The sequence below is a fragment of the Indicator indicator genome, chromosome 18 (assembly GCF_027791375.1).
Source record: "Indicator indicator isolate 239-I01 chromosome 18, UM_Iind_1.1, whole genome shotgun sequence".
NCBI classification, from domain to species: domain Eukaryota; kingdom Metazoa; phylum Chordata; class Aves; order Piciformes; family Indicatoridae; genus Indicator; species Indicator indicator.
Window position 1 is genome coordinate 17,715,608 of NC_072027.1, and position 11,016 is coordinate 17,726,623.

At 54.6% G+C, this 11,016-nt stretch overlaps 1 protein-coding gene across 1 annotated transcript in view; it reads left to right on the top strand.

Moving 5' to 3' along the window:
* PDLIM4 (PDZ and LIM domain 4) overlaps window positions 1-4,500 on the top strand; it is a 63,823-nt gene extending 59,323 nt beyond the window's left edge. Inside the window, exons 6-7 of the mRNA XM_054389120.1 lie at window positions 1,574-1,694; window positions 4,296-4,500. Coding sequence (XP_054245095.1) covers window positions 1,574-1,694; window positions 4,296-4,500 — 326 coding nt within the window. The remainder of the gene's footprint in view (window positions 1-1,573; window positions 1,695-4,295) is intronic.
* Window positions 4,501-11,016: the final 6,516 nt, after the last annotated feature.

Below are 11,016 nucleotides of genomic sequence, written 5' to 3' on the forward strand. Positions count from 1 at the left end.
TGGGTGTCCTACCACCTCCCCAGCCCAGGAGAGTGGAAACTCCCAAGACTGGATGAGGGAGCAGAGCTCTATCCATGGAATGAATCACAGGATTTTAGGGGTTGGAAGGGACCTCTGAAGATCATCAAATCCAACCCCCCTGCCAGAGCAGGACCACAGAATCCAGCACAGGTCACACAGGAACACATCCAGATGGGTCTTGAAAGTCTCCAGAGAAGGAGACTCCACAACTTCTCTGGGCAGCCTGTTCCAGTGCTCTGTGAGCCTCACAGTGAAGAAGTTCTCATGTTGAGGTGGAACCTCCTGTTCTGGAGTTTCTAGCCATTGCCCCTTGTCCTATCCCAGGGTGCAGCTGAGCAGAGCCTGTCCCCTGCCTCTTTCCCCACAACCCTCAGATATTTATAAACATTTCTTACATCCCCTCTCAGTCTTCTCTTCTCCAGACTAAAAGGCCCCAGAGCTCTCAGCCTCTCCTCACAGGGCACGAAGATCTTCAGAGCAATGCCCTTCAACGCTGAACCTGCACAGGATCAGTGAGCAACCACCAGCAATGAGGCACCACTTCCAGGTGACAACAATTCACTTGAGGAAAGGCAGAGACATTCCTGGAGCCATGGGTGGCACCTCAGGGCAAAATCCTAGGGAAGTTTCCAAAATTGGTGCAGTGAATATGGCCAGCTGAGGCAGAAAAGTGCTTCAGCTGCTGCTGAGACCTTCTGGGCATTGTGGACTTTAAGACTGACCATGAGCTGAAACAGCACCCTCAAAGCTCAGGGAGCAAGAGAGACCTGAACACTGAAGAATGTCTTCTTCATCCAAGAGTTTCTCTGCTGCTTTTCCAAGCTCTGTCAGCTGATGGAGGAAAATGTTTTGTCCTCCTTCATGAGCTTTTCCTTCCTGTAACCTTAAAGCCACCGCAGAGGAACCACAGATCAATGGGGACCCAAAAGAGCAGTCAGCTGTGAGCCACAAGAATCCACACAATAGACACTGGAAGCTTTGAAGTGTCCCAGTGGTGGGGAACAAGCATGGTTGTGTTGTCCAAAGCATGAGGGCAGATGTTAAATCCCATGGCTGGACCTTTATGAAAGGAGGCTTGGTGCCCAGAAGAGCTTACCTTCTGCCACACTGTTTTGTGGTAGATGATTTGAGGTTTAAATGAGTGTTGTAGGAAGAGAAGTGCCTGCAGCTCTGGTATTGTTTGGTTTAACTTGCTCAGGCTTTTGTCTGACTCTCTGTGACTGATGGTGCATGGGAAGCGTTGGTCTGATAGAATGGAGCTTTTGTGAGATTCCTGCTCTTTATCTTTGTTCATTCCCTAAGTAGCATTGCAGCCAAGTTAATTTCCCACCTCTGGATTAATCGTGGAATGGGTTGGGTTGGAAAGGACCTCACCTGGTCCAACCTTCTTGCAATAAGCAGAGACATCTTCAACTAGATGAGGTTGCTCAAAACCTCATCCAACCTGGCCTTGAGAGAGGGGACAACAAGGCTGCTTGGCCTTTGGAGAAGGTGGAATAAAAGCCCTGGGGGGACAAGTTTTCACTCTGTGTCCGTTTAAAATCCTTGGCAGGTGAAAAACTCGACCGACTGAGCAACCCCCGGAGCGTCAAGCCCCCGGTGTCAAAGCTCGGGGGTACCATGGCTGGGCTGCAGATGCTCCCCGAGTGCACTCGCTGCGGCAACGGCATCGTGTAAGTGTCTGCTGCTGCCACTGCCACTGCTGCGGTGGGGACAGCACCACCGGGGCCTGCTGGGGTGGGGATGGAACCACCGGGGCCTGCTGGGGTGGGCATGGAACCACCGGGGCCTGCTGGGGTGGGGATGGAACCACCGGGGCCTGCTGGGGTGGGCATGGAACCACCGGGGCCTGCTGGGGTGGGGATGGAACCACCGGGGCCTGCTGGGGTGGGGATGGAACCACGGGCCTGGTGGGATGGAACCACCGGGCCTGCTGGGGTGGGGACGGAACCACCGGGGCCTGCTGGGGTGGGGACGGAACCACCGGGGCCTGCTGGGGTGGGGACGGGAGCACCGGGACCTGGCTGGGATGGGGACGGGAGCACTGGGATGGGGATGGGAGCACCGGGATGGGGATGGGAGCACCGGGATGTGGCCGGGATGGGGACGGGAGCACCGGGATGTGGCTGGGATGGGGACAGGAGCACCAGGATGTGGCTGGGATGGGGACAGGAGCACTGGGACCTGGCTGGGTTGGGGACAGGAGCAAAGGGACATGACTGGGATGGGAGCACCAGGATGTGGCTGGGATGGGGACGGGAACACCGGGACATGGCTAGGTTGGGGATGGGAGCACCAGGACCTGGCTGGGATGGGAGCACCGGGACCTGGCTATGTTGGGGATGGGAGCACCGGGACAAGACCGGGATGGGGATGGGAGCACCAGGATGTGGCTGGGATGGGTACGGGAACACCAGGACGTGGCTAGGTTGGGGATGGGAGCACCAGGACCTGGCTGGGATGGGAGCACCGGGACCTGGCTAGGTTGGGGACGGGAGCACCGGGACAAGACCGGGATGGGGATGGGAGCACCAGGATGTGGCTGGGATGGGTACGGGAACACCAGGACGTGGCTAGGTTGGGGATGGGAGCACCAGGACCTGGCTGGGATGGGAGCACCGGGACCTGGCTAGGTTGGGGACGGGAGCACCGGGACAAGACCGGGATGGGGATGGGAGCACCAGGATGGGGATGGGAGCACCAGGATGTGATTGGGATGGGGATGGGAGCACACCAGGACATGACTGGGATGGGGATGGGAGCACCAGGACATGACTGGGATGGGGTGGGAGCACCAGGACATGCCTGGGTTGGGGATGGTAAGACCAGAACATGACTAGGTTGGGTCCCACCAGACACAAGGGGTTAGAATTCCCCCCAGATACACCTTGCATCCCTTCCTGGTTTCTTCGCTGGCCGTATATAAACCTGGACCTGAGGGGCAGAGCTTGGATTGCCCCTTTTAAGGGAATCTTGCAACAAAAGAAGGATGATTCATGGGATGGTTCCTGCTTATCTTAGTGGCTGCCCGGGGACTATGAGTAGTGCTGGTGGAGCTGACACTCCTTCAGTGCCTTGAGGAGGGAGAAACACTTTAAGGGTCAAGTAGAATAATCTGAGGATGATCTTTGTTTGTTTGTTGAAGAGTGACTCTGGGATGGATGGATGCTGGGTCTGATTTCAGGGAGTACAGGCGGGTTTCTGCTCCATCCTGTTGCAATTTATGTTCTGTTGTAATTTATGTTCTGCTTGAGCCAGATCTGCTGGCTGAGAGTCTGCTCTGCAAACGCTTGTAACCCTTTCCTTGCCGGGCTTTGCTCTGCATGTGCAACCCCAGCAGTGCTTGGAGGTTGCTGGCTCTCACTGTTCAGATTCAGGCTGAGCTTAGTAGATATTTGAGGCTCAGCTTTGGATTGAGCTGAGGAGCAGTGCCACAGGGGATGTGGAAAGTTACCTGGCAGAAAAGGACCTAGGGGTGCTGGTTGGCAGCCAGCTGAATGGGAGCCAGCAGGGTGCCCAGGTGGCCAAGAAGGCAAACAGCAGGACCACAGTGGTTGTGCCTCTCCACTGGACACTGCTGTGGCCACACCTTGAATACTGGGTTCAGTTTTGGGCCACTCACTCAAAGAAGGGCATCAAGGGGCTGGGGCAGGTCCAGAGAAGGGCAGCAAAGCTGATGAAGGGTCTGGAGAAAACAGGGCTGATGAGGAGAAGCTGAGGGAACTGGGGGTGTTTAGCCTGATCTTTGGAGGTCCCTTCCAACCCCTAACGTCCTGTGAGTCCAACCCCCCTGCCAGAGCAGGACCATCGAATCTAGCTCAGGTCACACAGGAACACATCCAAATCATAGAATCATAGAATTGTCAGGGTTGGAAGGGACCTCAAGGCTCAGCCAGTTCCAATCCCATGGGCAGGGACACCTCCCACTAGATCAGGTTGCTCAGAGCCACATCCAGCCTGGCCTTAAACACCTCCAGGGATGAGGCTTCCACCACCTCCCTGGGCAACCTGTGCCAGTCTCTCACCACCCCCATGGGGAAGAACTTCTTCCTAAGATCCAATCCGAATCTCCCCACTTCTAGTTTTGCTCCATTCCCCCCCAGTCCTATCACTCCCTGACACCCTAAAAAGTCCTTCCCCAGCTTTCTTGTAGGCCCCCTTCAGAGACTGCAGATCAAATGGCTCTTGATGGTCTGCAGAGGTCCCTTCCAGCCGCTCCCGTTCAGTGCCTCCCCACCTCAGCCCAGCTCTCCCCCCCCCCCATCTCTCCCTAGGGGCACCATCGTCAAAGCCCGGGACAAGCTGTACCACCCCGAGTGCTTCATGTGCGACGACTGCGGGCTCAACCTGAAGCAGCGCGGCTACTTCTTCATCGAGGAGCAGCTGTACTGCGAGACCCACGCCAAGGAGAGGGTTAAGCCCCCCGAGGGCTATGACGTGGTGGCTGTTTACCCAAACGCCAAAGTCGAACTTGTCTAACCCCCGGCTGAGCTCCGCCGAGCTCGGGTGGCCTCTCGCCGCCCACCCACGTCCTCCCCGCCGGCTGCGCGCCGGGGCTGGAATCCACCCCCTGATCACCAAAGCCCGAGTTCCAATTGCCTTCTCCCCGATACAAAAAAAAAACCAAAACCCAAACAAAAAAACAACAAAACCCAAACGTTTACACTTGGGACCTCCAGGGGATGGTGTTGAAAGCATCCCAGCGGGTTTTCCCCCTTCTTCTCGACAGGCTGCTTTCGGGGTTGCTGTGTTGGGTCGTTAGCCTGTGCCATAACCTTCTCCCAGGATCTGTGTAAATAGTGAGCAATTCTCTGCCCTCTTTCATATAAAACCAGTATTCCTTTATTTTTTATTTTATTTTATTTTTTCGCTCCCCCTCCTCTTCCTGAAAAAAAGCCAGGAAGATGTTTTGGAAGCTGAAAGAAAATAAGGCACTTTAAGAGAAGAAGCTGGCTCCTGGCTCCTGCCCTTCATCTCCTGCCCCGCTGATTAAAACCAACCCCACTCGAGGAGTCGGGGATGTGGCACCGGGGGGTTGGGGTCCCCAGCTCAGCCCCATCCCCGCAGATGTGCCATGGAAGGGAGATCTCCTCAGGCAGTATTTGCTATGGAATTCCCTGGATCAGGGCACAGCAGTTTGAGGCTGACAGGGGTGGGTCTGAGCTCCCCATACTGAGCACGCAACGAGGCTTTTTATTCCTTCTGTCCTTCCTCATTCATCTGTTCTCTGTCATCTAACACTCCCCCCCCAAGCACCACACCTTCAAGGGACACTGAAGCAGTACAGAGCCCACCTTGGCTGTTCCCATCTCCCACGCCCCTGCTGTCCTTGCTTTGGCCATCCTGACTCTTTCCCACCTTTTGCCCTATTTTTGCAGTCCTTTATTTCCAGATCCCCAGACTGCTGTCATCTGGGTCTGCCTCCCAGCAGGGAGCTGGTGACAAAATCCTCCAAGCACTTGGGAAGTGGCTGGAGTGGTGGAAAGCCCTGAGTCCAGAGGCAGCAGGTTGAGGTTTACCTCCATATTCCAAGGCTGTGCTTTCAGCTGGGTCCATCATCCACATTTTTTGATGGGGACAAGTTTTTGAGGCTCTTGGGATGTTGCTTGGTTGGAGAAATGTGGGGTTTCTGGTAGTGTTTGGAGAAGAGAGGGTTTAGTCACTCAGCTGCTGGATGCTGGTGGGAGCCACCCAGGGGTTTGGTACCATGAGGTTCCTTCTGCTTTGAGACAGCCTCCTTCCTCCGCCTCACTTCAGAGAGGCAGGACATGAGGGGGAAAAAGAAACGTTTGGTGCTGGCTTCCCTTCCATGGAAAAGGAAAACAAGAGATGGGGTGATGGCCAAAGTACTCCTTCCCCTTCCACCTGTGGAAGGAGGAAATGTGGGACTGGAGGAAGGTTATGTTATCCTGGTTGGGGCTGAGCACACAATTTCATCCTACTGGTTTCCTCCCCAGAAGGAGGTAAGGGGTTTAGGTTGTTACTGGACCTTTTCACCTGGTGCCTTATAGGATTTGAGGCAGCTTCTGCCCTGTGCCTGGCAGTATCCTCACTGGGTACCACTGTGCAAGGGAGGGATGCTGGCCATGCAGGTTCCTGCTCAGAGCAGAGCATCCTCCTCCTCCTATACCTCCTCCCTGCCATCAGGAGCTTTAATTTTTAAAGTACAAGAAAAACATGGAAAGCTTTCCCAGTTTTTCTTCTATTTGCATAGCCAGGGAGGCTTCCCCCCTCCCTGGAAGTGTTCAAGGCCAGGTTGGATGGAGCCTTGAGCAACCTGGGCTAGTGGAAGGTGTCCCTGTCCATGGCAGGGGGGTTGGAACTGGATGATCTTTGAGGTCCCTTCCAACCCAAACCAGTCTATGATTCTATGATCACCTGAAGGGAAATACTTGGGACAACTGTAAATGAGGAGGAGATGAACAATAATCAGGTGGGAATTGTTGGTGCCCTTGTTTGCAGCCTCTGCTTGGAGCAACTCCTCAGTTGGCCATTGTCAGAAACATTTGTCCTGGATTCCTCCACTAACCCCACTCAGTGCTGGGCTGAGCTCTGGTGCCTGTAGCTTGGAAGTTCAGGTGTCACCCACACCTGGGACTGAATCCATCTCGGCTGAGCCATGGAAACCTGATGACATGAATGGCACTGAGGCTTTTCCCATCCTGCCCAGCTGCCAGCCAGGGATGTGTCACTCAAGGCAGTTCTTGTCCCCCGCTGGCCTCCGTCGGTGGTTGTGTCCTTGTGGGGATGCTGGATGTCCTGCAGCCCTGGCACGAGCAACACCTTAGGAATTCATAAACTGCCTCACTGACTTCAGTTTGATCAGTAACAGGCTGCTGGTGGGGCACCAGTGCAGCACTGGGAGAGCTGGGCACAGGGCATTTCTTTTCATTGCAAACCAAGTTCCCATAAATCCATTTGTCCATGCCGTTGGCTTGTGGTACCCTTAGGAGTAACCAGCTCAAGTGATCCCACCATGGAGCTTAAAGCTGGAGCTTAAAGCCTCTCACAGCCCCATTCTGGGCTGCTTCCTGGCTTTGTGCCACCTCATTCAGCTGATGGGGCCCTGTAGGTGCTGCCACAGGTGAGGGTCTGGTGGCACCAGTAAGGCTGTTTGTATGAGATACAAAATAAAGCTGTGTTGGTGGTTTTATGTCTCACATCACTTAGTTTGGACTTTGTCTGGACCCTGGTTTGGTCTCTCCCATGGTGGCACCACTACATGCAGGGGTCTCTCAGCATCCAGAGAAGGACGACACTGGATGAAGCTTAGCATCTTGGAGAGCTGCGCTTCTCGTGGCATCGTGTGTTGAGAGCTTTGACTGAGGTTTGGTCTCTGTGGTGTGGGGGTTGGGTGGGTTTTTAACTTAAAGGGGTTGACCAGAAAGCTGAGGACAGGCTTTTGAGCAGGGCCTGTTCTAACAGGACAAGTGGTGATGGTTTGAACAAAAAGAGGGAGATTCAGATGGGAGAGAAGGAAGAAATATTCACTCTGAGGGTGGTAAGACCCTGTGGCCCAGGTTGCCTGGAGAAGTGGGAACTGCCCCATCCCTGGAACCATTCCAGGTGAGGTTGTCTGGGGCTCTGAGCAACCTGCTCTCATTGGAGATGTCCCTGCTGACTTGGGTTGGTCTAGATGACCTTTGATGTTCCACCCAAACCATTCTGTGATTTACTGCACCTCCCCTACAGAAGGCCAATGAATTTGGTTTGTCAGCAGTGTTTAACCAGCCACAGTGCTGCTCCAAGGGTACCTTCTCTCATCTGATGGAGCCACAGATCTTTGAGGTTGGGAATGTCATCTGCAGCACCCAGGCTGAAGACCCATGGGACAGCCATGAGCAAACAGTGCTCCAGAAAACCCTGCTGGCTGTGGTCAGGTTTGTTAGCCCCACTGCTGAGCTCCAGGGGGTGATCCCCAAGTGTGAGACAGGAAAGTGGGACACAGGTCTCTCTGAGACCCACCTCTCACTGTCCCTGTGGCAGCCCCAGCCCACCCAGCAGCCACCATCTGACCTGCCCAACCCTGAAAGGGGGACAAAGATCCCTCTGAGACCCACCTCTCACTGTCCCCATTGCAGCCCCAGCCTGCCCAGCAGCCACCATCTGACCTGCCCAACCCCAAAAGGGGGACAAGGATCCCTCTGAGTCCCACCTCCCACTGTCCCCATGGCAGCCCCAGCCTGCCCAGCAGCCACCATCTGACCTGCCCAAGCCCAGGATCCTCCTCCAGGCTCCTCAGTGCTTTGGAAAATAAGATGAGACACAGTGAAGGTCTCATTTATTAACTAAATGAGGTGGGACTGGGGCCAAGCTGATTCAAGTTCTAATTGCTTAACTTTTTCCATGTATCATCATTAAAGTTTCCTTCTTAGCTGGGCATTATTTCCCCCACCACACCCCTTTTCTGCTGCTGCTTTTGTTTGGAGCTGTTTGACTTTGGTTGCTGGCTGCTTGCCCCAGGGACCTTAAAAAAACCAAAATCTTAGTGGGTCTGTTGGTATGAGGACAAAGGTTTTTGTGCCACAGGAGGGAAAGAAGCTCTTTGGACAAGTGCCCTCTCCTCCTTTTCTCATCTGTGGGAGAGGCTATTTTAATGAATTCAGAGGGATAAAAAAAATTGTCTTCCCCACATGAAGAGCTGCTCCTGACTGTGAGGGAACTTTTCTGGGAGTTGTTTTGTCTCCCTCTTTCTCCTCGGGGAAAGCCCAGGCTGGCTGGAAACACCCACCCAGTTACTCCCCCCCACCACACACACCACCCTCCCCAGCCCAGCAGCAGCTTCTCCAACAGGGAGCTTGAGCTGTTTGGCATTTTTGATGTGGTCCTAAAGCAGTTCTCTGTGCAGGGAGGGGCAGGGCTGTGGCCAGTGTGGCTGCTTCGGGTGGTCAAAGGGCACAGAGTCACCTTCTTGCTGTGCAAAGCTGCTGCCTGAGCAGCCCTTGGGGTTTTAGCTTTATTCATGAAAACTGCTGCTGCTGTTTGGAAGCAACACCACCGTTCTGCACTCCCAAACCTGAGGGAGGGGTACCAGGAAACCAGTGGTGAGCATCTGCCCCCCAGCTGAGATGACTGACTGAGTGGAGACACAAGCTGAAGGTACTGTGGGATATCAAGGCTGGGGCTCACCTGAGACACACTGAGCAGCAGCAGCACTGGAAAGGGCATCTGGAGGGGACCTCAGGAGCCCACCCACTCCTTGCTGCTGTCCCCAGGCAGCACCAGTCACCTGCATCCCTCATGGGAGGTCTTCAGGAGGGAGAGTCCCAGCTCCCCCAGGCACCAATCCAGGGGGTTTCCAAACATCTGCTTCACCCCACCTGCAGTACTGGGTCCAGCTCTGGGGTCCTCAGCACTCCTGGACCTTTTGGAGTGGGGCCAGAGGAGGCCAAAGCAATGCTGGGAGGGCTGGCAGCCCTCTGCTGTGAGGCCAGGCTGAGAGAGTTGGGGTTGTTGAGCCTGGGGAAGAGAAGGCTCCAGGGAGACCTTCTGGTGGCCTTTCAGTGCTTAGGGGTACAGGAAAGATGGGGAAGGACTTTGTCAGGGCCTGTGACAGGACAAGGGGTGATGGTTTGAACTAAAAGAAGAAGATTTAGGTTAGCTATTAGAAAGAAATGTTTCTCACTGAGGGTGGTGAGACCCTGGCCCAGGTTGCCCAGAGGTGGTAGATGCCCCATCCCTGGAACCATTCCAGGTCAGGATGTTTGGGGCTCTGAGCAACCTTCTGTAGTTGCAGATGTCCCTGTTGAGTGCAGGGGGTTGGACTGGATGAGCTTTAAGGCCCCTTTCAAACCAAAGCAACCTTTGGCTTTACAGTGTGAGGGGTACAGGAGGGACGTGAAGAGAACGTGAGGCAGGGACACGGAGCAGCCCCAGCCCGGCCCCGCCGCGCTCTTTGCCTGTCTCCTGCACCATCTAGTGATGGAAACCGAAATATCCATTGGGCGCCGGCAGGAGGGAAGGAGAGGCTGAGCTACTGAGGGTTCTCAGCGTTGTGGGCTGCTTTTCTGAGTGGGAATCAGCCAAACCCACTCTGAGGGTGGCAAAGGATGCTCTGGTTTCAAGTGGTCTTTGACAGTAGCAATGGGTTTGAGTCCATCCCCTGGGCACTTGCACACTGTCAGACATAGAAATAGAGAATCAGAGTTGTTTGGATTGGAAAAGACCTCTAAGGTTATTGAGTTGACCTAAGACCACCATGGCCATTGAACCATGTCCCACAGGGCCGTGTCCACAGGTTTCTTGGACACCTCCAGGGATGGGGACTCCAGCACCTCCCTGGCAAGCCTGTCCCTCCAATGCCTGACCACTCTTGCAGGAAAGAGTTTGGGTCTTTTTTTACCTAATATTCAATCTGACCCTGCCCTGGCACAATCTCAGGCCTTTCTCCAGCAAGATCTATTGCCTTTCCTTCCTCTTATGCAGACCCTGCCCACCCTGATCCACATCACTGTGTTTTATCTGACCAGAACGGCATTGCATCAACAGAAACTACTGAAGTCCTTGGTGAGTGGTGGATGGTCTTGGGAAACCTTATTCCACAGGAGCAGATGTGTTTGTTCCAGTCCTCATGTGTGCTACAGGGACCCTGGCTCCATCTCTTATGGGATTCCTACATTCCCCTGTACTGGGCACTGGTGAGGCTGCACCTCGAATACTGAGTTCAGTTTTGGGTCCCTCTCTCCAAGAAGGACATTGAGGGGCTGCAGTAGGCCCAGAGAAGGGCAGCAAAGCTGCTGAAGGGTCTGGAGAACAGGGCTGGGGAGGAGCAGCTGAGGGACCTGGGATTGAGAAAAGGAGGCTGAGAGGGACTTCATTGCTCTCTACAACTCCCTGAAAGGAGATTGGAGTGAGGTGGGGGCTTGGTCTCTTCTCCTGAGGAACAAGTGATAGGAGAAGAGGAAATGGCCTCAAGTTGCACCAGTGGAGGTTTGGCTGGACTTGAGGAACCCAAAAGGGTTGCCAATCCCTGGCACAGGCTGCCCAGGGAGGTGG